Consider the following 27,844-nt stretch of genomic DNA (forward strand, 5'->3'; position numbering starts at 1 on the left):
TAATAAATAAAAATCTTAAAATTAAAGATTTATGAATAGAAGACAGAAACTAAGAAAGATGGAAAGAGGTTATGATATACTATCACTTTTTGACATATTATAAAATCGGAAAAAATATCTAGAATAACAAGAATCTTGTATTTAAAAAGGAGAAATAAAAGACAATAGGAAAGTGCATAGATATGTGTTACAGATCTCACCACCTAGCTACTTCGGTGTGAAGACTCGGCAAATCATCGAGCCTGTCACATTCGAGGTAGCGTACAAAATATTTCATTAATTCTCATTTGATAATTTATGTGCACAGATATGTGTTGTGTTACTCTTATATTAGATCATTACATCGTTTTCATTACAGGTAGAATTTTACCTAAGCTTAATAAACAACTATATCATTTAAATTACAGTTACTACTCAAGACGTTTCTATATATATTGAAATGACAGTTGATCTATTTCTGTGTTCCTTAGTTTAGTTTTATCTCACATCTAGGGCTGTATATTAATCTCATTGTTTGCATATGCTTCAGCGTATGAGTCTGTTTCTGTGTATGTATCTGTGTCTGTGTCATTCCAAGTATCTTGTTCCCGTGTTTGTGTGTTTGTTCTTCTTTGTAAAATTCGTGGAACGTACGTGACACGTTATCAGTTATGTCATTTAGTATGCTCCAGTCGTCCAGCTGTCCTGGAATTTGTCCTGTGTTGTCATACTCAGTTCTGAGTGGTACGTGTGTCGGTCTGTCACAGTATAAAGTGACATGTTCGGGAGTTCCCAGTTCACCACTATTGCGCATGGGTGTTTGATTGAGACCGAACCGATGGAGGTGTACTAGATATGGACCATGGCCAGTGAGGAAATAGACCATACCATATGCGGTATATATACGAGGGGTGTTTGAAAAGTCCGTGCAAAAATAAAAACTACTTACGTGTTTGGGGTAAACCTTTTTTTTATTTTCGACATAGTCTCCTTTTAGACTTATACACTTCGTCCAACGCTGTTCTAATTCGTTGATCCCTTCCGAATAATAGGAATTGTCCAAGTCTGCAAAATAGCTATTAGTTGCTGCAATCACCTCCTCGTTTGAATAAAATCTTTGTCCCGCAAGCCATTTCTTCAAATTGGGGAACCAATAGTAGTCCGAGGGAGCCAAGTCTGGAGAATAGGGGGGATGTGAAACGAGCTGGAATCCTATTTCCATTTATTTTGCGACCACAACTGCTGAGGTGTGTGCTTGTGCATTGTCGTGATGGAAAAGGACTTTTTTGCAGTCCAGTCACCGGCGTTTTTCTTGCACCTCGGTTTATCAAACGGTCCAATAACGAGGAATGATATGCACCTGTAATAGTTTTACCCTTTTCCAGCTAGTCGATGAGGATTATCCCTTGCGAATTCCAAAAGACAGTCGCCATTATCTTTCCTGCCGAAGGAATGGTCTTCGCCTTTTTTGGTGCACATTCTCCCTTGATAACCAATTGTTTAGATTGTTGTTTGGTCTTAGGAGTATAGTAATGTTGTTGTTGTTTTTGGGGAAGGAGACCAGGCAGCGAGGTCATCGGTCTCATCGGATTAGGGAAGGAAGTCGGCCGTGCCCTTTCAGAGGAACCATCCCGGCATTTGCCTGGAGTGATTTAGGGAAATCACGGAAAACCTAAATCAGGATGGCCGGACGCGGGACTGAACCGTCGTCCTCCCGAATGCGAGTCCAGTGTCTAACCACTGCGCCACGTCGCTCGGTCGTATTGTAATGAATCCATGTTTTATCCCCAGTGACGAAACGACGCTGTAAAGTCCTTCGGATTCTTCCTGAACAGCTGCAAACCATCCTTTCAACACTTCACACGATTCCGTTTTTGGTCAAGCGTGAGCAATCGCGGAACCCATCTTGCAGATACTTTCTCATGGTTCGAATCGCTCTGAGCACTATGGGACTTAACATCTGTGGGCATCAGTTCCCTAGAACGTAGAGCTACTTAAACCTAACTAACCTAAGGACATCACACACATCCATGCCCGAGGCAGGGTTCGAACCTGCGACCGTAGCAGTCGCGCGGTTTCAGACCGTAGCGCCTAGAACCGCTCGGATACCGCGGCCAGCATACTTTCTCATGTCCAAATGTTTATACAAAATATTATGTACCCGTTCATTCGAGATGCGCACAGCACTAGCAATCTCACACACCTTAACTCTTCTGTCATCCATCACCATATCATGGATTTTATCAATGATTTCTGTAGTCGTAACCTCCACAGGGCGTCCAGAACGTTCATCATCACTTGTGCCCATGCGGCCACTCCGAAATTTTTGCAACCACTTATAAACCTAATCGAAGGTGCAGAATCACCGTAATGTTTATCAAGCTTCCCTTTAGTCTCCTCACGCGTTTTGCCTTTCATAAAGTAATGTTTAATCACCACATGAATTTCTTTTTCGTCCATTTTTTGACAATCGCTCGACTTCCTTGATCCACACGAAAGCCAACTACAAAGAAATAGGCCAATATGGCTGAAACTTGGCGTGCATTCTTTCCAAAGATGCTACTAACTAAACATGACCTCTATACGCGTCAGTGGTGCCATCTCTCGGGTTTGGATGGACTTTTCAAACGCCCCTCGTATGTTTTAGCCTCATTTGTTTCTTGTTGTTGTTGTTGTTGTGGTCTTCAGTCCTTAGACTGGTTTGATGCAGCTCTCCATACAACTCTATCCTGTGTAAGCTTCTTCATCTCCCAGTACTTACTGCAGCCTACATCCTTCTGAATCCGCTTAGTGTATTCATCTCTCGGTCTCCCTCTACGATTTTTACCCTCCACGCTGCCCTCCAATACTAAATTTGTGATCCCTTGATGCCTCAGAAAATGTCCTACCAAGCGGTCCCTTCTTCTTGACAAGTTGTGCCACAAACTCCTCTTCTCCCCAATTCTATTCAATACCTCCTCATTAGTTATGTGATTTACCCATCTAATCTTCAGCATTCTTCTGTAGCACCACATTTCGAAAGCTTGTATTCTCTTCTTGTCTAAACTATTTATCGTCCATGTTTCACTTCCATACATGGCTACACTCCATACAAATACTTTCAGAAACGACTTCCTGACACTTAAATCCAATACTCGATGTTAACAAATTTCTCTTCTTCAGAAACGCTTTCCTTGCCATTGCCAGTCTACATTTTATATCCTCTCTACTTCGACCATCATCAGTTATTTTGCTCCCCAAATAGCAAAACTCCTTTACTACTTTAAGTGTCTCATTTCCTAATCTAAGTCCCTCAGCATCACCCGACTTAATTCGACTACATTCCATTATCCTCGTTTTCCTTTTGTTGATGTTCATCTTATATCCTCCTTTCAAGACCTGTCCATTCCGTTCAACTGCTCTTCCAAGTCCTTTGCTGTCTCTGACAGAATTACAATGTCGTCGGCGAACCTCAAAGTTTTTATTTCTTCTCCATGGATTTTAATACCTACTCAGAATTTTTTTTTGTTTCCTTTACTGCTTGTTCAATATACAGATTGAATAGCATCGGGAAGAGGCTACAACCCTGTCTCACTCCCTTCCCAACCGCTGCTTCCCTTTCATGTCCCTCGACTCTTGTAACTGCCATCTGGTTTCTGTACAAATTGTAAATAGCCTTTCACTCCCTGTATTTTACCCCTGCCACCTTTAGAATTTGAAATAGAGTATTCTAGTCAACATTTTCAAAAGCTTTCTCTAAGTCTACAAATGCTACAAACGTGGGTTTGCCTTTCCTTAATCTTTCTTCTAAGATAAGTCGTAGGGTCAGTATTGCCTCACGTGTTCCAATATTTCTAGGAATCCAAACTGATCTTCCCCAAGGTCGGCTTCTACTAGTTTTTCCATTCGTCTGTAAAGAATTCGCGTTTGTATTTTGCAGCTGTGGCTTATTAAACTGATTGTTCGGTAATTTTCACATCTGTCAACACCTGCTTTCTTTGGGATTGGAATTATTACATTCTTCTTGAAGTCTGAGGGTTTTTCGCGTGTCTAATACATCTTGCTCACCAGATGGTAGAGTTTTGTCAGGACTGGCTCTCCAAAGGCCGTCAGTAGTTCTAATGGAATGTTGTCTACTCCCGGGGCCTTGTTTCTACTCAGGTCTTTCAGTGCTCTGTCAAACTCTTCACGCAGTATCGTATCTCCCATTTCGTCTTCATCTACATTCTCTTTCATTTCCAGAATATTGTCCTCAAGTACGTCGCCCTTGTATAGACCCTCTATATACTCCTTCCACCTTTCTGCTTTCCCTTCTTTGCTTAGAACTGGGTTTCCATCTGAGCTCTTGATATTCATACAAGTGGTTCTCTTTTCTCCAAACGTCTCTTTAATTTTCCTGTAGGCAGTATCTATCTTACCCCTAGTGAGCCCGGAGATCCGAATGTGGGACTATTTTACCTCCGGAATATTTTACGCAAGAGGACGCCATCATCATTTAACCATACAGTAAAGCTGCATGCCCTCGGGAAAAATTACGGCTGTAGTTTCCCCTTGCTTTCAGCCGTTCGCAGTACCAGCACAGCAAGGCCGTTTTGGTTGGTGTTACAAGGCCAGATCAGTCAATCATCCAGACTGTTGCCCCTGCAACTACTGAAAAGGCTGCTGCCCCTCTTCAGGAACCACAAGTTTGTCTGGCCTCTCAACAGATACCCCTACGGTACGGCCATCTGTATCGCTGAGGCACGCAAGCCTCCCCACCAACGGCAAGGTCCATGGTTCATGAGGGGATTCATGGGGAAAAATTGTAGACGCCCCTTACGCCCCTTTTCTGGTAGAATCCCATTCTCTCTACCAGGTATCATTTCGCCAGCGGTTTAGTTGGCACCATCTACATCTACATCCATACTCCGCAAGCCACCTGACGGTGTGTGGCGGAGGGTAGTGATGTCCTCTCCTATAATTGCAAATACCTAGTCACGTCTACCTTTCTTCTACCAGTACGCTGCTGCTCTTTAATGGATGGTGGTGTCAACGGGGCACCCTCCCATCACCACACATAGTGCCTCGGCCAATGTTGTGCCAAAGGCCTCCGACATCCTGAGCAGAACATTCTTTTGGCCACGTCTCTCAATGATTTTATATGTTGCAAGCCTCAGTCGATGCGCCCAGGCTCTCGCTGCAAACTATACTATAGATTCGAGTAGAGCGATATGATTCGTATGTATCGTCTTTATAGGTAGTCTATATTTTGAAGTATATAGTCTCGTTTATTTACGCATTATTTTCATTACTTTCTCGGTTGTAAGTCTGATATGTTCAATGAACTTCAGTTTATCGTCAACGTGTAAACCTAGATGTCTTGTCACTCTTTGCGTTGCAAGGATGTGTTATTTAGCTCGATACTGGCCTCCTTTTAATTTCGCCTTTCAGTAGTAAGTGCATTGTATTATTAGCTGCAATTGTAAGTTTACTGCTATTATACTATTCATTCATGTCTGTGAGGAACTGCATAGTCTTTTGTTCTAAGTGCGTTCTTGAGTTTCCCGATACCACTACAAACAAATCATCAGCGTACGCTACTATCTAAGTTACTCTATCATCTCTGTCTGCACTACCAGCGGCTCAACAGCAATATCCCAGAATATGCCCTGTGGGCAGCCTTTGCTGATTTTCTTGACAACTCTTCGGCGGTCCGCTCGCCATTCTACAACTCTGCATCTGTAGTAACCGAGGAAGCTGTTATATAAAGCTATTAGGATTTGCATTTGGCTCAACTTTGCGAATAGCGCAGGCCATCAAAGGTTGTCAAAGGCACCACACATTTCAATCAATACTGCCACCATATACAAATTTCATTTGTCCTGTGTGCTCCGAGTTACATGTAAAGCCCTATTTACTGCATCGTCGATAGGCTTGTGCGGCCGGAACACACACTAATTTGGACTGATATCCAGAAGCTGTCTGTGTGACTGTAGTCCGTGTCCTGGACCTTGCCTAGTACATTCAGTAGGCAGGTCGGTCTGTGTGATTTGCGGTCTGTTGAGTCCTTGTCTTCCTATTTTTCGATAATCACTGCATCAGCCGTCTTCCTTTGCTGTAAAGAATTATTAAGTAAGTTCGTCAGGTAGGGAACGATTTGTGGTGCAGCAGCTTTAAGTGTTCAAATGGTTCCAAGCACTATGGGACTTAACATCTGAGGTCATCACTGCCCTATATTTAGAACTACTTAAACCTAACTAACCTAAGGACATCACACACACCATGCCCGAGGCAGGATTCCAACCTGCGACCGTAGCAGCAGCGCGGTTCCGGACTGAAACGCCTGGATCCGCTGCCGGCTTTAAATGTTTCCGAGTCGACTCCATCTGGGCCCGGAGCTTTTCTACCTGTAAGTTTCTGTATTACCAGCGCAGTCTCCTCACGTGCGAAAGGAGTAGTGATTCCTCCACTTATATAGTTGATGTCCATTTGTCTGCGTAAGTTTATATGGTGGTGTTGGTCGCGTGAAGGGTCATCGTCTGGTAGTAACTTATTTAGCTGATAACCTACCGAGCATCTCTAGCCCCGCATCACTGTTCCGTCTCGTCGCTTTAGTGTTGACATAGCCGTTGGTGTTTTTAGTGTCTCAGTTTATATTTTGAAGGGCTCTCCCCATACGTAACTCTGTATTTAATGCTGATAAAATTGTCCCAACGTTCCTGCAGTGCTTTTTGTAATTCGGCTTTGTATCGTCGTTTGGCTTCAAGATATTCTTACAGCCTGGCTTCTATTTCTTGTGCTGTCTCTGTTCGTTGGTAGCATCGTATTTTCTCTCGTGAGGACTTCCTTATTTTTGTTAATAATGTCGACCACGATATACTTTGTTTACTTATGTCACTGACCTGTGGGATTGCAGCGATCTGAGGTTTAAGTAGTAGATAAGTTAATAAGTGAGCTCTGTAATCAATACTTCCTCGGGTGGTGTGCAAGGGTAATTCTGCTATAGTATCTTTTATTGTCCGCCAGTTTGCCCCGTTCTGCACCAATCGCTGTTGTTGTTAAGTGAATGTGTTTGTGTTTATGTGTGTAGCAGTGCGTATAATGATTGTATTGTGATCGCTGTGTGTCGCTCTGTCATTACTTTGCCAGTCAGTGATGTGTGTTACAGATGTTCCGTTTGCTAATAAAATGTCTGTGTTACTGATACCTCCGGCATTTCCACACTATGTTGGTGCTTGCCCTACCTTGTTGAAGACCAAAAGACTGAACTCATTTATGATGTCCGTTATTACACGTCCTTTGGGATCTATCCAATCAGCATGCCAGAATGTTGAGCGTGGGTTAATGTCCGTGAGGATGAGTAATCTTTTGCCCATGGTGAAACCTCCTATTTTCTTAATTGAGTTTGCAAAGGATTCAAACTGATTTGAGTACTGTGCGTATAATGATGCGACTATCCATGATGCCCTTCCCAATGTAATGTCCGCTGTTACAATGTGTTCAGTACATAGTTGGGTTATTTTTGTTACTGAAATTCGTGTATTTGCCACCACGATTGCTGCTTCGGCGTTCTTTACCCCCATAATTGTCATATATTGTGTTGGGCGACCAAGTATTTTATCATCACGCGTGTAGGGTTCCCGTAAACAGGCGACATCCGGCTGTACTTCGTCCATCAAATTGCTTACTTTTGTACTAACCGTTCTACTTCCCATATAATTCAGGTGTACGATCTTGGGGGTGGGAGATATCTTGTCTCTGCATAACTTCTGGGTTCAGTTTCTTTAAATTCGAAGTAAACCCGCTCGTGTGCTCTCACTAAATCCTTGTAGATGCTGTTTAGGTCCAAACCCTCTCCCCTCCATGTTCATACCACCGCCAGGGGTATACAGAGCTCTGGTTTGTGAGTTGGAAGGTTTTCTGTTCGTAGGACCAAGCGATCAGTCTGTTCCGTAGTAGAGTAATTTCTTTCTTTCTGGGTCATTAAGTCGTGTTACTAACTGTAGGGCAGTTTGAAATACATCTCTGTTTTCGAGGCTGCTTAAGCGCAGACTATCCTCAAGGTGTATGTTGTCACCTACTGCTCCTTTATGGTGCTTCTGATTATTGCAGAACACTGACCTAGAGGATAATTTTCTGAATTAATTTTCACTCTGTAGTGGAGTGTGCACTGATGTGAAACTTCCTGGAAGTTTAAAAGGCTGTACCAGGATTCGATCCCGGAAGTTTCAAATCAGTGCACGCTCAGATACAGAATGATAATTCATTCAGGAAACAAATCCTCTACACCATTTCTCTGCAGTATTATTTCTGTATATATGTGTTTTTTTCTTGTGGATACAAAATGTACACTATTATTGTCACCCTTATGTAAACAATTTGGGGCTGTCTTGATAATGTCAAAACTTTGTATCAATAATTACATAATGTTGTAAAACATTGTAATTCATTACAATAAAGGAACTTTTGTTAAAAAAGTCAAAAGTTCTGTGTTCAACTCCCGGTCCAAAACAGTTTTAATCTGCCAGGAAGTTTCAAGTCAGTGCGTACTTCGCTGCTGAGTAAAAATTATTAACATTTTCACATTAGGCTCACTGCGCGTGATTTGGCATGCTGATTTTACTGTTTTCGTTTTCTTTTTTAACTTTTAATCTTGTATGTTACAGGCGGCCGCTACTGAATGAAGGTCTACTAGACTATCACGAGCAGTACCTCTCCTTTCGTGGCGAGTTCAGTGCGCTGTGCAAGGAGCAAGAACCAAATACGTCACAGATGTTTGCTCTCGCCGACGCAATGTACTCCTTCTATCGTGCCTACTGGTTCAACAGTCTACAGTATTTATCTTCTGCTGAAATTAGAATTATAGGTAAGTTTATTATTATGACTCATTCACTTCACGTTTAGCCGGCCGGAGTGGCTGTGCGGTTCTAGGCGCTACAGTCTGGAGCCGCGAGACCGCTACGGTCGCGGGTTCGAATCCTGCCTTGGGCATGGATGTGTGCGATGTCCTTAGGTTAGTTAGGTTTAATTAGTTCTAAGTTCTAGGGGACTGATGACCTCAGAAGTTGAGTCCCATAGAACTCAGAGCCATTTGAACCAGCCACTTCATGTTTATGCATCGATGACTGTTGACTGTATTCTAATACGAAGAATGGCGCCCAAAAACTCATACAGCTGTGTGTGCGACCAAAGTGTTTCCCTTTGGGGGGGGGGGGGGGGGCGTTGCTCCAGGGTATATAAAACACAGTGCGCCTCCGATGCAAGTATATAACCACCGACAGGTAGGCAAGGGATTAGTGTGGCATTTATGTCTTTCCGACGTGCGTGCAGATAATATGGAAACGTAATATGGCGACGTATTTACCAAATGCGTCCAAACAGGAGCAACGCATTGATATTCTTCTCTTGGTTGCCGAAGGCAAACACCAGTAGACATTCATTGGGGGAAAGAGGAATGTGTATGGGGCAGCATGTCTGTGAAAACCTCCGTTTTGGAACGTTGCACCAAGTTCCTTGCTGTGTCAAGTGTCGTAACGCAATAGTTGCGCCAACTCAAACATGAGCAGCCGGCCTATAATCTGATCGCACCCCATGCGATTATCACCCCTTCGGACCTTAAAAAATGCCTTGAAGGATCGACGATTCCTGTCAGACGAGGATGTACAGCGGGCAGTTACGGATTTCTTTACGCAGTACGCCACTGTATTTTATCAAACGGCTGTCTTCAGCCCGGTGCATCGGTTGGATGATTGTGTTAATGCTCCCGGCGATTTTGCCTGATTGGCATACTAACTCTGGACTGCACGGCCTTCGAACGGAAACTTTTTGATCGCCCCTTATAGTTTTCGACCTTTCGCGATTTTCCATATCAAGCAAGATAATTGCTGGTGTACTTTCCATCGTCAACTTTTCGACTGGTTCGCAATTCTCCATATGGACCTATTACAAACTAGCTACTTCATTTCGACGTACACTGAAGAGCCAAGGAAATTGGTACACCTGCCTAATATCGTGTAGGGCACCCACGAGCACGCAGAAGTGCCGCAACACGACGTGGCATAGACGTGACTAATGTCTGAAGTAGTGCAGGGGAGAACTGATACCATGAATCTTGCAGGGCTGTCCATAAATCCATAAGAGTACGAGCGGGTGGAGATCTCTTCTGAACAACACGTTGCAAGGCATCCCAGATATGCTCAATAATGTTCATGTCTGGGGAGCTTGGTGGCCAGCCGAAGTGTTTAAACTCAGAAGAGTGTTTCTGGAGCCACTCTGTAGCAATTCTGGACGTGTAGGGTGTCCCTTTGTCCTGCTGGAATTGCCCAAGTCCGTCGGAATGCACAGTGGACATGAATGGACGCAGCTCATCAGACGGGATGCTTACGTACGTGTCACCTGTCAGAGTAGTATCTAGACGTATCAGGGGTCCAACTGCACAAGCGCCACACCAGTACAGAGCCTCCACCAACTTGTACAGTCCCCCGCTGACATGCAGAGTCCATGGATTCATGAGGTTGTCTCCATACCCGTACACGTCCATCTGCTCGATACATCTGAAACGAGACTCGTCCGACCAGGCAACATGTTTCCAGTCATCAACAGTCCAATGCCGGTGTTGACGGGTCCAAACGAGACCTAAAGCTGCGTGTCGTGCAGTCATCATCCGAAAGCCCATATCGATGATGGTTTCGTTGAATGGTTCGCACGCTGACACTTGTTGATAACCAAGCATTGAAATCTGCAACAATTTGCGAAAGGGTTGCATTTCTGTGACATTGGAAAATTCTCTTCAGTCGTCATTGATCCCGTTCTTGCAGGATACTTTTCCGGCCGCGGCGATATCGGAGATTTGATGTTCTGCCGGATTCCTCGCACACTCGTGAAATGGTCGTACGGGAAAATCCCCACTTCATCGCTACCTCGGAGATACTGTGATCCATCGCTCGTTCGCCGACTATAACACCACGTTCTAACTCATTTCAATCTTCATAACCTGTCATTCTAGCAGCAGCAACCGATCTAAAAACAGTGCCAGACACTTGTTCTCTTACATAGGCACTGGCGACCGCAGCACCGTATTCTGCCTGTTTACATATCTCTATGAATACCACGTCTATACCAGTTTCTTTGGTGCTTCAGCGTATTATTGAGTCCTGCACTATAGAGGATGTAAAAGAACTACGTATATTCAATTTTAATGTTTAGAGGTGATTAGAAGAAACACTTTTTCATATGACAAAACTGTCACCGCTGGGTTGTGTTGCCGCCAGGAAGGTTTTGATTCTAGTGATATATAATACAAAGGCCGTGTATGCACAACTGGGACCTGCGTACTAATTATTGTATAGCACACTCAAAACAACGTGATGATTCTCGAATAACAGCTGCGGCCTCAGCCAAGTGGGCAAACAGCTCTTCTGAAGCGCCTATTGATGTCTCGTGCACCAAACGCTTTATCTCGCTCAATAAAAAGAAATCCATCGGAGATCAAAATCATGTTTTTTAAAACAATTTGAACACGGTTCAAAATGGCTCTGAGCACTATGGGACTTAACATCTATGGTCATTAGTCCCCTAGAACTTAGAACTAATTAAACCTAACTAACCTAAGGACATCACACAACACCCAGTCATCACGAGGCAGAGAAAATACCTCACCCCGCCGGGAATCGAACCCGGGAACCTGGGCGCGGGAAGCGAGAACGCTACCGCACGACCACGAGCTGCGGACAATTTGAACACGACTAGCGTCAAAACCTTCATGGATCCGTAACGGGGAACGGTGCAGGTTGCACCTGTGACATTTGTGTCCGATACAAAAGTGTTTCTGCTTATCTCCTCTAAACACCGATCTTTTGGCTACGTAACTATTTTACACGTAATATAACGCTTGTTTTAAAAATGACAGTGGGTTTCTGTAACACAGCCGTTACAGACATACACTGACGGCAAAAAATCGTAACACCAAAAAATAATTACTGGTGAGTAATGAAATTTCGGGAATACGTTTGTCTAGTGATTAACATTGCACGATCACAAGTTAACGTAAGCGCGAGAAGCCATTGCAAATGTGACATACCGGTACGTTAATAACTGCTGTAAACTCCAGAATGTTCAACGTGCATTGTGATGTACAGGTGCCGGATGTCATTTTGTTGCAGTTGGTCGGTTAATAAAGGGACGGTTAATGCTGTTTGTGGATAACATTGGGGATGTCGTCCGATGATGTACCATATGTGCCCGCTTGTAGACAGATCTGGTGATGGAGCCGGCCAAGGCAACATGTCAACATTCTGTAGAGTATGTCGAATCACAACAGCGGTATGTAATCCTGTTCGAAAATACCCCTTGGAATGCTGTTCATGAATGGTAGCCTAGCATTCGAATGACAAGACTGACTTACAAATTTGCAATCAGGATGCGGAGTGGCCGAGCGGTTCTAGGCGCTACAGTCTAGAACCGCGCGACCGCTACAGTCGCAGGTTCGAATCCTGCCTCGTTCATGGATGTGTGTGATGTCCTTAGGTTAGTTAGGTTTAAGTAGTTCTAAGTTCTAGGGGACTGATGATCTCAGATCTTAAGTCCCATAGTTCTCAGAGCCATTTTGCATGGGATAACCACGAGAGTGATCCTGATGCCACACGAAATCGCACCCCAGGCCATAGCTTAAGGTACAGATCCAGTGTGTCTAGCAAGCACACAGGTTGGTTGCAGGTGCTGAACTGCCCCCTTGTAACCAACACACGGCCATTACTGGCACCGAGGCAGGACCAGCTTTCATCAGAAAACACAACAGACCTCCACCCTACCCTCCAATGAGCTCTCACTTGACACCAATGAAGTCGAAAATGGCGGCGATGTGGGGTCAGTGTAGCGCGCTAACAGGGCGAGTTGTCCTCCAAGTAACTGATTTCTAGCAGTTCGTTGTCTCACTGTGGTGCCAACTGCTGCTTTAGATACAGTACGATGCGACAGAGACTTGCGATGGCCTTTCCTTCCGGTAGTGCCACGTGGCCTTCAAGATCCCGTTCTTATTGCGAGCGAACATTCTCGTGAACACCGCTGCCAGCAACCGTGTACAGTAGCTTCTTTTCTGCCAAGTCTTTCTGCAATATCGCAGAAGGAACAGCCGGCTTCTCGTAGTCCTGTTACACACGACCTCTGGTACAAACTCAGTGAAGTGTTGATAATGGCGTCTTTCTCGCCTTAAAGGCGTTCTTAACTAACATTAACTCACCACATCCAATCATCAGACAACTAATGCTCACGACCGTTACAGAGTTTATTTAAAGCAAATCTGATTTGCATATTCACAGTGGCTTTATTAGCGCCATACTTACACGACTGGCGCGTCGGAAATTTAAACAGATATCACCTTTATCAGATGTAGAAACACACCTAACGACTTTCGTTTATGTGAATATCGCACAGGTCCTTCTTGGTGTTACGATTTTTTCCCATCAGAGTATTATTTTTGTTAACCTGTAATTGGTGTAGTGTTCTAAAATTCTCATAATGATCTGTGTAACGTATTTCTCATATTCTCTGTTTTTATTTAATGAATAATACTTTGATTTGTAAGTGAACATTTAATTACAGTAGACAAACTGTTAATATCTTTCTTACAAATGCTAATATTCTGAACTAAGACTGAAAAAACCCTGTATGAATGTGTATTAACAGTAGTAGTTATGGTGAAGAATCGTTTTAATAAGTCATTATCAGTTCGGCGCACACAAACGAGCGAGTTATGCGCACGACACTGGACTGTGCGGAATAGTAAATGCTCCCGGCGAGAGAGGCGCTGTGGTCGCGCTCGCCGTTAGCCGTCGTGAAACTGCGACGTGGACAAAAGGGACTTCTCCGTGACGTCACTATGACGTGAACATTCCGTTTCGGCTGTCTGGGACTATATAGGTCTGAGAAATGGGAGGAGGCATACGCTGCGTATGATCTATGAACATAAGCTTCTTCAAATATTGAGGATCTCTCGAAAACGCGTCGCTGTTGGTACGCTTTGTCGTAATTAAATTTAAGGTATAAACATAACAGAAGCTGGAGTCTTCACACAGTGTTTGAATTTAAAACCGCATTAAAAATTGCAAGGTTCTACAGTGGTGTTGTAGAGTATTGGCTAATGAAAACTAATCTAGGTACTATGATGGTTCGCGCCTGCGACATGTAATTTTTTTCCCCTTCGCTTTTCTTAAAAGATTATGGGACTTTAGTAATTTGAGGAAAGCATGCTCTGTAATAATTCATGTTATGTACAAATAAGAGCGCTCTCTCGCAGGAGAGAGTTATAATTATCAATAATATACACATTAAGCATGAAACTCGCAAATGCCAGTAGACGTTCATAATAGTTGATCATCTGGTAAAACAAAGTATCACTCAAAATAAAAATCATAGAACAGACTGAGATATTTGAAAAAGAATTAAAACGTACGAAACATAGTGCCAGCCGTCTATAAAGCATTAAAGAAAATTTACAAGCTTGTTATATTAGGACACTTCCTTTCCAAACAAGAACATGTTGTACATATGCAGACGTAATGTATTCTGGTACTGGTACGGGAATGCACTGTAGCTGTTTTTTCTCGTTGTTTGTTACTTCCAGAAGTGCAAAGGATGCCACAGTGAATTGTAATTTTTCGCACAAATGAGAACATACTTCACACAACCACCATGATTTTACCACTGGGGAAGATTATTGTTAATTACTTTTCGTAATACATAATTATGGTATGTAAATAACGAGTATGAAGTTAGCAGGTTTTCACTATCAAAGGAAGAAAAGGCAAGAACACTCTGCACTGAATGTACCAATTGAAGATGTGAGCTACAATGGCTATCACAGTCACATCAATACTCCATATTTATAATCATTTTACGATTTCAGTAGACTGTTATGGTACTATTCCATTTATTACTCTCTTCTTCTTTTTTCTTTCTTGACAAAAAATAAAAACATCTACAGCCGTCCTTATGATTTGATTTGATTTTGTCGCCGTCGTCCTAGAGACGTCCTGCTAAAAGGATGGACATTCAAAAGATTTATTACTCTGGTGTGCAAAGCACATAAAGTTTTCTATCTGTAACTAGACAAAACTTCGTTACGTACACACCGAGCGGGGTGGTGCAGTGGTTAGCACACTGGTCTCGTATTCCACCGTTCAAACCCATGTCCAGCCATCCTAGGTCGACCACGAAAGGCGATAGTCGTCCCCAACGGTCGAACTGCACTTGCACACGTTCGAGGCCCACGTGACGGACAGGCTGTGACGCGTACGTCACAGCACGTGACACTGCAGGTCCGACGAATGCCAGCAGCCGTCTCCTGCGAGGAGCGAGTAGCTACGTCAGACCATTTCATTAATTCTTGACTGCGCGTTTAAATGCATTCAAGCTCGCGACAGTATATGAAAAAATTAAGACCTTTGGTGGATGCTTTTTCAGTTATTTCCCGTGGGCCATTCATGGAGCCGAGCGGACTAGCCGACTAATGTGACGTCACAAGTTCGTTTCAGGCCCCGCATTTCTCGTAGACCCCGGTAGATGTCATAGTGACGTCACGGAGAAAATTTACAGAGGTGGACCTAGCGTGTCCCTGCACAGAGGCTGCGAAGAGCACTCAGTTCATATAACTAACTGCTCACCATCGGAAGAGTGAATCCAGCCAGGCAGGGGAGCAGATTTAGGGTGGGAGAAACCGATACCGATACTGGATAACCAGTATTTTTCGGTATTTGTTTTGTCTCGCTTATAACTGGTTTTCTTTTCATTTTTTACCAATAACCGGGTACAAAACTGGCATATCAGTTTATCACAGCAGCAATGCCAAATTCTTCGGTTTTTAAATAATTCATTTTTTGAAAAACAGGTAATATTTATTCGTAAAATTTCCATTGCCTTGAAATATTGGATTATTATAAAAACTACGAAAAGCGACCGGCACTATTTTAGTAACAACGCCTTGAGTTAGAAACAAGCAAAAAACGCAAGACATAATAATGGGTACAGTACTGCAGAGACATTATGTATCTGTTGCTGTACGGCGTCACCTATTAGACGGTACACATGGACGTGGAATGTGCAGCACTTGCACTCACCTGGTCTATATGGTAGTGTCTCGCTGTCGTCTTCGAGCATCAGTAATATTACAGAACGATATTATATCTCGTTTGTGGATGCATTTTTTTATTCATTTATCTTTCTTTTGTGAAGTGCGGTAGCAATGAAGTACAATGCTCCATTTGCTTTAAAAGATTAAAAACGGGAGGAGGCACAAGGTACTTTTGTGATATAAGAGGAAACACGCCTCCTCCTTCGCCTTCGTCAGAACTGTTCAAACTTTGTTCTATATCTACGTTTCATTACTGTAAGTAATAGCAGTAAAAAACCTAAAATCGGATATTTCAGAAGCCGGCTTTTTGAGTGGTTTTAACGATTAGATTAAACTGGAGACGAAACGAACCGGTTTAAACGATGACCGGTTGTTTCAGCGGTAACCGCTATCCCTAACTCGCATGGGCTTAAACGTCGTACATTCCGTAGAAGAGCCGCCCCCTTACTGTTTCCAGTACAGTGATTAGATTTTAACTGCAAACTAGACCCCTCATTTTGTTTATAAAACTGAAACTGATACAGGTTCAAAACGGTTCAAATGGCTTGAAGCACTATGGGACTTAACATCTGAGGTCATCAGTCCCGCCGGCCGGTGTGGCCGAGCGGTTCTAGGCGCTTCAGTTTGGAACCGCTACGGTAGCAGGTTCGAATCCTGCCTCGGGCATGGATGTGTGTGATGTCCTTATGTTAGTTAGGTTTAAGTAGTTCTAAGTTCTAGGGGACTGATGACCTCAGATGTTAAGTCCCAAAGTGCTCAGAACCATTTGAGCCATCATCAGTCCCCTGGACTTAGAACTACTTATACCTAACTAACTGTGGTGTGCGTACTGTAAGACCTTCGGTACACACACCATCAGATTATTTGACTTGTCGCTCTAACGAAGTAGGCGAGTGTCAGCAGTATGTCTCGTGGTTTTATCGTGGCGTGTTCATCTTCTGGCGTTAGGTCAGACGATAGAAATGCCACTTGCACGCTTAGAGTAGCAGATTGACGGTGACCAACTTTAAACAGAACTTGATTGATTTTCACACACATTTATTAAAATAATAAAAAGTATAAACCTTACTTAACTTGATTCTGGATGCTATTTACAATTGACAATCTGAAGTTCCTTTGGTCTTGGTACGTTAATCTTATTCTCACATATCTCTGGTACTTGACAAAGTGTCTATACATTTCTCTTCGTGGCTATGTACAGGAATATGGTAATCTTATTAGGCGCAGACTGAAACTTGACTACAGACTAATGCAGACTGATGCAGACTAATGCAGACTGACTAATCGGAGGTCTGTGCACTCGTTATAATACCTCGAGCGTTCAGGTATCACTGCGCGAGTGTCATCCGCGAGGAGAAAAGGTCCTACGTTAGCAGCAATCTCATTGGCTGCGTGACATATTAGTACGCGGATCGGCGGAAGCAGAATTTGGTCCGTCTTTATGGCAGCGCCATCTCGTAGTGCGGAGACGGACGAGCGCTGCGCCTGCGCTGTTGTGCTTAGCGGGGCGCGCTCTATTGGGAAAGTTATGTACGCGCTGACTACGCGGGACTATGTACACAACACTAACCTAAGGACACCACCCACGTCCATGCCCGTGGCAGGATTCGAACCTGCGACCGCAACACCAGCGCTGTTCCGGGCAAACTAATACAGGTAAAAGCAAAATTCAGCGCTCTGAACCTAGACGAGCCGATAGACCCAGACAGACCACCGTGTCATCGTCGGCCAATCGCGCCATCAGATGCAGTATAGAGGGGCATGTGGTCAGCACACAGCTCTCCCGGTCGTTGATGTCGGGATTCTTGATGAGGGAACACCACCTACTGCATCAAACAGCTCCTCAGTTGGCCCCATGAGGCTAAGTGCACCCCATGCCATTTCTTCCACCAAAGAAAAATCCGTGGCAGTGCCGAGAACTCAACCCAGTTCCTCCGTATGGCAGTCAACGAAGGAGGCGACCCTAACACTACTATACACCGATTAGCCAGAATATTATGACCACCTATCTAATAGCCGGTATGTCCACCTTTAACACACATAACAGATAACAGTGGCGACACGTCATGTCATGGAAGCAATGAGGCCTCGGTAGATCGCACCACATCTGCACATACAACTCACCCGATTCCCGTAAATTCTGGGGAGGAGGGGCGATGAGTTCTGACACCACATTCAGTCACATCTCAGCTGTGTTTGATTGGGTTCAGAACTGATGAACTCGGGAGGCGGGGGGGGGGGGGGGGGGGGGGCAGCACATGAACTGGAACTCGCCACTTTGTTCCACGAACCACTCTATCGCGCACCTGGCCTTGTGACGTAGCGCATTATCTTGCTGAAAAAAGCTACTGCCGTCGGGAAACATGACCGTCTTGGAGGGGTGTACGTGGTCTGCAACCGTACTTCAGCGTCATGGTGCCTTGCACGAGCTCCATTGGACCCATGGATGCCCACGTGAATGTTCCACAGAGCATAATGGAGCCGCCACTAGCTTGTCTCCGTCCCGCATTATACTGTGAGTCCAAAAAGCATTCATCTAGCTGCATATCTTTTAGAAAACGAGGTCTGCGTAACATGAAAAGATATGTATACAAAATTTAAAGAACCAGTCATGTAAGAAGCACCTCGGTAAGTCAGTTTTGTTGCAAAGCAAGGAAAGAATTAACAGCAAGGTTAACGAAATAGAATGAGCTAGTTCATAAAGTATTCGTCCACCATCTGAACATGCAGAAGTTCTGTGCGCAGTGATCAAACCAAACGCTGGCCCACGGCACACACTAGAGTCAACCGTGCGCGGCCCCACTCTATCGCCTGTTGTGGTTCTGAACGGCGCCGATACAGTGCAAGTAGCGCCATGGGCCGTAAGGGTAGTGAGACGGCGCTGATCGAAAGGAAACTTATTCTGCGCTTACATAATGAGTGCAAATCTTCTTATGAGATCTCTAAAGTAGCCGGTAGACCTAAATCGACGGTTCAGTCGAGAATAGATCGATTTTGCGCAACAAAATCCTTAAGAAACCAACCACGTACCGGACGCCCTCACACTTTGACTGATGCAGACGTGCGATTTATCATGAGGAAAATGAAGAAGAAACCTAAAATCAGCACTCCTAAGTTGGCTGGGGAGTTAGAGTATAGGGGAAAGAAGGTATGAGGCAACACAATCAGAAATACCTTCAAAACGTATGGGTATCACGGCCGGGTAGCGCGCAAGAAATTTTGTTTCAGTGAACGGAATCAGAAGAAACGTCTTCATTTTGCAATGGAACATAGATTCAACAAGGAAGACTTATGGAATAGAGTAATATTTTCTTGATTGGCGACTCCATGGAGTGTTCTGTGCACCACGACCAGATAATGGATATAATTGGAAGGAGAAACAGCCTTGGTCGTATTTTTTTGGTTTATTATCCGCAAAATCGATTTTCGGTCGCTTAGTGACCATCCTCAGTGCTGTAAGATACAATTAAAATTGGCCGCGGTGGTCTCGCGGTTCTAGGCGCGCAGTCCGGAACCGTGCGACTGCTACGGTCGCAGGTTCGAATCCTGCCTCGGGCATGGATGTTTGTGATGTCCTTAGGTTAGTTAGGTTTAAGTAGTTCTAAGTTCTAGGGGACTAATGACCACAGCAGTTGCGTCCCATAGTGCTCAGAGCCATTTGAACCATTTGAATTAAAATTGTTAGGCACTGGTATTAACAGGCTTAGAGCGATCACATGTGTTTACAGCACTGAGGATGGTCACTAAGTGACCGAAAATCGATTTTGCGGATAATAAAACAAAAAAATACGACCAAGGCTGTTTCTCCTTCCAGTAATATTTTCTGATAACAGTAAATATAACGTATTCGGGTCGGTTGGCAGGCGAATGGTGTGGCATAAGAAGAATGCGCAGATATTGCCATGCAATCTTGTGCCAACGGTTAAACACAGTGGTGGCTCCCTGATGGTGTGAGGCTGTATGAGTGCTGCAGGTGTTGGAAAATTACATTTCATAGACGATAAAATGGCTCACCATTTGTATATCAACATTTTAAAGGACAATCTGAATCCTAGCACCGAAAAATTAGGTCTGCAAGGAAATTAAATTTTTCAACAAGATAACGACCTGAAGCATATGGCTCTAAATACAAGGCTGTGGCTTCTGTACAATACCCCAAGAAACTTAACACCCCTCCTCAGAGCCCAGACATTAATCCTACTGAACACCTTTGGAAAGTACTGGAAGACAGCATCAGGAGGACACATTTCTAACAAGAGAGACCTAAAAGAAGCACTTCAAGACGAATGGGACAAAATTCCAGCCTCTCTGACGGCAAACTTAGTCAAGTCGATGCCCAGATGACTACAAGCGGTAATAGCTGCAAAGGGAAACCCCACTAAATATTAATTCTTGTAACTGAAATCATATTTTCAGACTGTAAATTTTAAAAAATATGAGTGGACGAATACTTTTTGAAGTAGCCTTTGAATAAGTTCTTCTTCTTTTGCTACTGCCTTGAGCCCGCATTGTGCGTAGGGTCGGCAGGGTTAAGTATGGACTTGGCATGGTTAATTTGAAGGGGTGGACGGATGCCCTTCCTGCCGCCACCCCATACCCCCTGGGCGGAAGTAGTGTAAAAATGGTTCTATGTGACTTAACTTCTGAGGTCATCAGTCCCCTAGAACTTAGAACTAATTAAACCTAACTAACCTAAGGGCATCACACACATCCATTCCCGAGGCAGGGTTCGAACCTGCGACCGTAGCGGTCGGAAGTAGTGTACCCCAGCTCTCTGCGTCTAGTGTAAAGCGTGAAATAGTGTGAATGTGTTGCAAATGTCTGCGAGTCGTGTAACTGATGCGGGACGTGGGGACCAGCCCGGTATTCACCTAGTAGGATGTGGAAAACCGCCTAAAAACCACATCCAGGCTGGTCGGCACACCGGCCGTCGCCGTTAATCCGCCAGGCGGATTCGATCTGGGGCCGGCGCGCCTACCCGAGTCCAGGAGGCAGCGCGTTAGCGTTCTCAGCTATCTGGCGGGTTCCATTTTTGTCAAATTTGCTATCGTTCTGGATGTATTTATTTGCTGTTCAACAACAAAAATGACTTACCAAGGTTCGTTGCATATGACTATATGTTCACATTTTCCTTTCACGTGACATATGCCGGAAGGCGACGGATTCGCTCCCTCCCATCGCCATAATGAAGAAGGTATCGAGACTCATCAGACCTTGCAACGTTCTGCCACTGCGCTAACGTCCAGTGTAGATGGCCATGTGCCCATTTCTGTCCTACTTGCTAATGACGTCGTGTTAACATTGGCACAAGCATGGATCATCGGCTACAGAGGCCCATCGTTAGGAGTATTCGGTCCACTGTGTGTTCAGACACAGTTCGCTGCCTGTCCTGTTTTACCAGCCTGGTCAGCCTACAACATCCGACATCTGTAATGAGGGATGGCCGCCCGACCCCTTTCACCTTGGCTTCGCCACGTGTTGAAGACACTAAGCACAGCACTTCGCGAACACCCAACAAGTCGTGCAGTTTCCGAAATTCTCGTGCCGAGCCTCCGGGCCATCACAATCACCCCTCCGTCAAACTCAGAACGCGCGCCTTCCCCATTCTACACACGGACAGCACTCTCACTGATGCTACATGCACCGTGCATGTATCTGACTAGCAGCCCTTCCTCGCCAGGTGACGCTGCTATCGCCTGGAAGGGTTTATATCGATAGTAGGTCGGTGGTCATAATGTTCTGGTTGATCAGTGTATACAGGGTGTTACAAAAAGGTACGGCCAAACTTTCAGGAAACACTCCTCACACACAAATAAAGAAAAGATGTTATGTGGACATGTGTCCGGAAACGCTTAATTTCCATGTTAGAGCTCATTTTAGTTTCGTCAGTATTTACTGTACTTCCTCGATTCACCGCCAGTTGGCCCAATTGAAGGAAGGTCATGTTGACTTCGGTGCTTGTGTTGACATGCGAGTCACTGCTCTACAGTACTAGCATCAAGCACATCAGTACGTAGCATCAACAGATAGTGTTCATCACGACCATGGTTTTGCAATAGGTGCAATTTTTACAAATGCGGAGTTGGCAGATGCCCATTTGATGTATGGATTAGCACGGGGCAGTAGCCGTGGCGCGGTACGTTTGTATCGAGACAGATTTCCAGAAAGAAGGTGTCCCGACAGGAAGACGTTCGAAGCAATTGATCAGCGTCTTAGGGAGCACGGAACATTCCAGCCTATGACTCGCGACTGGGAAGACCTAGAACGACGAGGACACCTGCAATGGACGAGGCAATTCTTCGTGCAGTTGACGATACCCCTAATGTCAGCGTCAGAGAAGTTGCTGCTGTACAAGGTAACGCTGACACGTCACTGTATGGGGAGTGCTACGGGAGAACCAGTTGTTTCCGTACCATGTACAGCGTGTGCAGGCACTATCAGCAGCTGATTGGCCTCTTCGGGTACACTTCTGCGAATGGTTCATCCAACAATGTGTCACTCCTCATTTCAGTGCAAATGTTCTCTTTACGGATGAGGCTCCATTCCAACGTGATGAAATTGTAAATTTTCACAATCAACATGTGTGGGCTGACGAGAATCTGCACGCAATTGTGCAATCACGTTATCAACACAGATTTTCAGTGAACGTTTGGGCAGGCATTGTTGGTGATGTCTTGATTGGGCCCCATGTTCTTCCACCTACGCTCAATGGAGCACGTTATCATGATTTCATACTGGATACTGTATCTGGGCTGCTAGAACATGTGCCTTTACAAGTACGACACAACATGTGGTTCATGTACGATGGAGCTCCTGCACATTTCAGTCGAAGTGTTCGTACGCTTCTCAACAACAGATTCGGTGACCGATGGATTGGTAGAGGCGGGCCAATTCCATGGCCTCCACGCTCTCCTGACCTCAACCCTCTTGACTTTCATTTATGGGGGCATTTGAAAGCTCTTGTCTACGCAACCTCGGTACCAAATGTAGAGACTCTTCGTGCTCGTATTGTGGACGGCTGTGATACAATACGCCATTCTCCAGGGCTGCATCAGCGCATCAGGGATTCCATGCGACGGAGGGTGGATGCATGTATCCTCGCTAACGGAGGACATTTTGAACATTTCCTGTAACAAAGTGTTTGAAGTCACGCTGGTACGTTCTGTTGCTGTGTGTTTCCATTCCATGATTACTGTGATTTGAAGAGAAGTAATAAAATGAGCTCTAACACGGAAAGTAAGCGTTTCCGGACACATGTCCACATAACATATATTCTTTCTTTGTGTGTGAGAAATGTTTCCTGAAAGTTCGGCCGTACCTTTTTGTAAAACCCTGTATAAGCTAACTATTGCTCGTGCAAGAGCACAGTGATTTACCCATGGCAACAAATAGTGACTCTGTTCCGATGAAAACTTTAAATATAAAAAGCTGCTAGAAGACCATAACAGATGCATTAGAAAAAGTTAGAAAATTCCTAAACACATTTTGCGCTGCATTGCAGCGAGCAGCCGTTAGTATAAGAACTGCAATTGTTGTTGCTGTTAATTACTCAAGTAGCTGATATTTCATGTAGAGTGGAACGTGACTATAACAACATTCGAAGGACCTTTCTATAACCGAGTGTCGTTGTAACCGAGATTCGTATTTTCAGTTTACTGCTGTGGCAAATGGAAAATCACAAATTTATTTAGCCTTGTTTTTTTTTAATTTTACGTACAGTGTTCACTTTTAACGTTACATGAATACAGTATAAACAGCAGTATGTCGAGTTCTCATTAAACTTCATTACTTAAGAATAAACTTTTCTTAAGAGTGAACGTTATTTAAGAGTGAAATAATCAGTCATTTTACTCTGCTGTCTGTTTGACCAATATACACTTTCTAAATTACGTTCTACGTTCAGTATTTCATTTGCAATGTCACTGCTCTCTCCTCTAGCTGCATAGAACATGTTTACATTTCGAATGGCGTCTAAAGCGTCGCTCACGGTAGGGATAGGCACTTTATTTCTTTCTTCTTCTTTTTCATCTCCCTCGCTAACTTCATGGTAGCTGTGGCCCTGATTCTTCACCTCATTTACAATTTAGTTTTCACTTTACGCTTCAGTTGCAACAAGGTCATCATCTGTTGTTACACACATTTCATAGTCACACTGATTGAGAATATCACAGTTACTTTCGGGCGGCAATGCACATAGCGGCAGATCATCAATGTCATGGTTCAAATGGCTCTGAGCACTATGGGACTCAACTGCTGTGGTCATAAGTCCCCTAGAACTTAGAACTACTGAAACCTAACTAACCTAAGGACAGCACACAACACCCAGCCATCACGAGGCAGAGAAAATCCCTGACCCCGCCGGGAATCGAACCCGGGAACCCGAGCGTGGGAAGCGAGAACGCTACCGCACGACCACGAGATGCGGGCATCATCAATGTCATCAAATGTATTTTCAGTTTCAGCGACATTTAGGCCTTCAATTATGATTGGTGCTTGGCGGAAACAGTTCTTGATGTTTTGGGCTGTGATCCAGCTCAAAGCTTTGATACTGTATCTGATCCCATCCGTCAGTGTAATAGAATAATCCTGCTTTTGCTCAATATATTGTTCCATTTTCAGTAGTATGAGCTTACGGTAGTGGCATTTCAAACTCCTACTTTCTCCTTGGTCCATGGGCTGCAATAAGCTTGTCGTATTTGCAGGAAGAAAAACAAGCTTAATATTCTCCAGAATAGAGAGTGCAGGATATGCTGGACAGTTATTAACAAGAATCAGTATCTTCCTTTTGTGATCCCAACGCCTTATTTCAATTTCAAAGAGAACGGAAGTCATCCAGAACTTTTTATAGCATTGTAGTGCACTGGCAATTTTTTTACGTGTCTGAAACACCTAGGAATTTTTGATTTACCTAACAGGAGCAATTTTGCCTCTCAATTCCATTTTTCTTTAGATAACTTGCCACCACCACGTTTTTCACCCTTGAATTTCAGAGTTTTATCAGGCGTCAATTTAAAGAAAATTCCAGTCTCGTCTGCATTAACCCTTCCAAGACGGATTTTTTAAATTTTATGAAACTTCTTCTTTTGACCACATGGTGTTTTATTAGTCTTGATAATATCACGAATACATTTTTGCCAATTCTGAACTCACTTCCTGCAATTAGGCCCTGGGACACTGCTGTTCCAGTAGTCTTATTGAGTGGGACACGGGTGTCCCACTAGGTTTACTCAGTGGAGCAAACGTTGTCCCACCAGTACCCAACAGCAATAGCGGTTACTAAAAAAAATATATATAGAAAACAAGATGTATACAATCAGTTTTTATTACACTGGTTAGCAACAATTTGTAGAACACATTCACTATCAAAGAATTACACATGTCTGATTTGTTATAATTACAAATGAAATGTTGCAAAGCACTTTTTGCATAATGGATGCCGGCACATTTTGCAGACAGGTTTTGTTCTTGCTCCCTTGTTGTTGCTGGAACACAAAACACACCTTCTTCTTGTAGGTCCTTCTTCAGGGAGGTGTAGCCCTAGATTCTGCATAACTCTTGCTCTCTTAGAAGGGCGCCCAGTTGAGGATTTCCGCTTTACCTTGGCAGTCTTTTATCCCTTGGCAATCATCAGCTCTGCTAGGTTGACTAGAAAATGTTTTAGTGGCACTGTCTTGTATTGAATTTCGTTTTGTAAAATCCAGGCATTTACAACACTAGTTAGCAACAGTTTGTAGAACACTTTCTTCAACCATTTATCGGATTTCCTGTCTAAATCGTACAGTCTGCTCATCCGATCAGCCAAGTCCACGCCACTCATATAGTCGTTATAAGTTTTCAGTGCCACTGGACATTCTACAACCAATTTAGATCCATCTTTTGCTTTTATGTTCACTGTACATACATCATTAGAATGACAGTTACTGACCAACATTACTTCTTTGGTATCCTGCCATTTACACCACACCACAACGTACCAGACGAATTGCAAAGAAACTCACATTCCCCCCGAGCACGTTTCTTTGTTGATTTTGGCACATTTTTCCTGTTACCCACACACGTACCAACAGCTGCAAACGACAAGGTATCCATCAAACGAACTGATGTAAAAAATCTATCAAATCTCAACATTACATTAGTGTCTCTAATTGTTTTTGAGAGCTGTAGAACTACACGCTCACCCAATTTGCCATCCAGGTTATTTGCATCCTTTCCACAATATATGTTGAAGTCATATGTGTAGCCTGTTACATAAACACTCCTCATCCATATCTTTATGCCACGCTTCACTGGCTTCACAGGAAGGTATTGTTTCAAGGCTGACCTTCCTTTGAACTTTACCATACACTCGTCAATGCTGTGTACTGTACTTTCCGACCTCGCTTTCTGAAAAGTGTTTTTCAGACAAGTGACTATTGGCTCTAGGTAGTACAGCTTACCAGCTGTGTCTGGTTACTCAGGGAAATTTAAATACAGTTTAGAAAGTAACACTTTGCACCTGTCTCTGGAAATTGGTCTTTTTATAGCAACATTTCCCATTGAAGTATTGAATGACCAATAGTCCGAAAATGAGGGCATTCTCTTGTAACACATTACAAGCATAACACCAAGAACCAACCTAATTTCTCCAGGGTCTGTTCTCTGAACTGTTGTTTTCTTTACCATTTTTAGTCTCTGATTCGTACACTGAGAGATAAACATAAAAAGACTGGGAGGAAATATTATCTCAAAGACGTCTAGTTCTGAAGCACTCCAATCCAATTTTGCTAATACAACTGGAATTACCATGTTTGGCATAGTCTTTCGAGGTCTGAACATTGCATCTACCTTTGACCACAACACTACATTGTTAGTTGAACCTCCGACGTATGAAACCTCACTGTTGTCTTGGTCACTGTCATCAGAATCACTTCGGGAGGACGACGGTTCAATCCCGTCTCCGGCCATCGTGATTTAGGTTTTCCGTGATTACCCTAAATCGCTTCAGGTAAATGCCGGGATGGTTCCTTTGAAAGGGCACGGCCGATTTCCTTCCCCATCCTTCCCTCACCTGAGCTTGCGCTCCGTCTCTAATGACCTCGTTGTCGACGGGACGTTCAACACTAATCTCCTCCTCCTCCTCATCAGAATCACTCGTGTTAGAAGCACCAAGCCACTGCAAGATACGTTTATCCATATCGGAAGCCATCCTTGATTCAGTCCTACGTCAGTGTTTCTGAAATAATAAAGAATATAAAAACTGTTAGAGTGTGTTTCCTTTATATTGAGAACTGGTGGGACAATGATGTCCCAAGAAAAAGAATACTGGGACATATACATCCTAAGTCGCAAAAACACTATTTCTGTTGTTTTTTTTCATACGATAAACTTTCACAATCATGCGAATTATACATCACTACAACACAAAAGTGTGTAGATAATACTTATATATGACACGTTTTCTTAGCTCTATTTCAATTATTTTCTTCAAGAAACGATGCAAATATCACCACGACCATGTGATTTATTCACAGCTATACCGCCATGACAGTTTCACAAGTGCTGCGAACAGTCCAGACACAAGGAGGGAAGTTTAAAAGACTGTAATGTGCAAATTCATAGTTAAATTGGGACGCCTTTATCCCAACAGTCTACTTGGAACTTCTTGTGGGACATATATGTCCCGTTAGGTTCGAAAGGGTTAAAAATGTCACAATCTGCATATCCTTCACGAATTGTATGCAATACGGTAGTGAGCCACTGTTGGATTGTTTCAGTATTCACATTGCTGACTTCACCGCTCAC

General features: G+C 43.8%; 1 protein-coding gene across 3 annotated transcripts in view; it reads left to right on the plus strand.

The window, feature by feature from the left end:
• The window catches only part of LOC126251315 (uncharacterized), a 136,466-nt gene that overhangs the window by 100,645 nt on the left and 7,977 nt on the right, over positions 1 to 27,844 (plus strand). Inside the window, exons 6-7 of one of the 3 annotated variants that reach the window (XM_049951666.1) lie at positions 8,604 to 8,803; positions 12,099 to 12,247. In XM_049951666.1, coding sequence (XP_049807623.1) covers positions 8,604 to 8,803; positions 12,099 to 12,163 — 265 coding nt within the window. In that variant the 3' untranslated portion in view covers positions 12,164 to 12,247. Of the gene's footprint in view, positions 1 to 143; positions 257 to 8,603; positions 8,804 to 12,098; positions 12,248 to 27,844 lie in introns of those variants that run through there. The other 2 variants (XM_049951656.1, XM_049951648.1) reach the window with 2 other exon arrangements.

The sequence above is a fragment of the Schistocerca nitens genome, chromosome 1 (assembly GCF_023898315.1).
Source record: "Schistocerca nitens isolate TAMUIC-IGC-003100 chromosome 1, iqSchNite1.1, whole genome shotgun sequence".
NCBI classification, from domain to species: Eukaryota; Metazoa; Arthropoda; class Insecta; order Orthoptera; family Acrididae; genus Schistocerca; species Schistocerca nitens.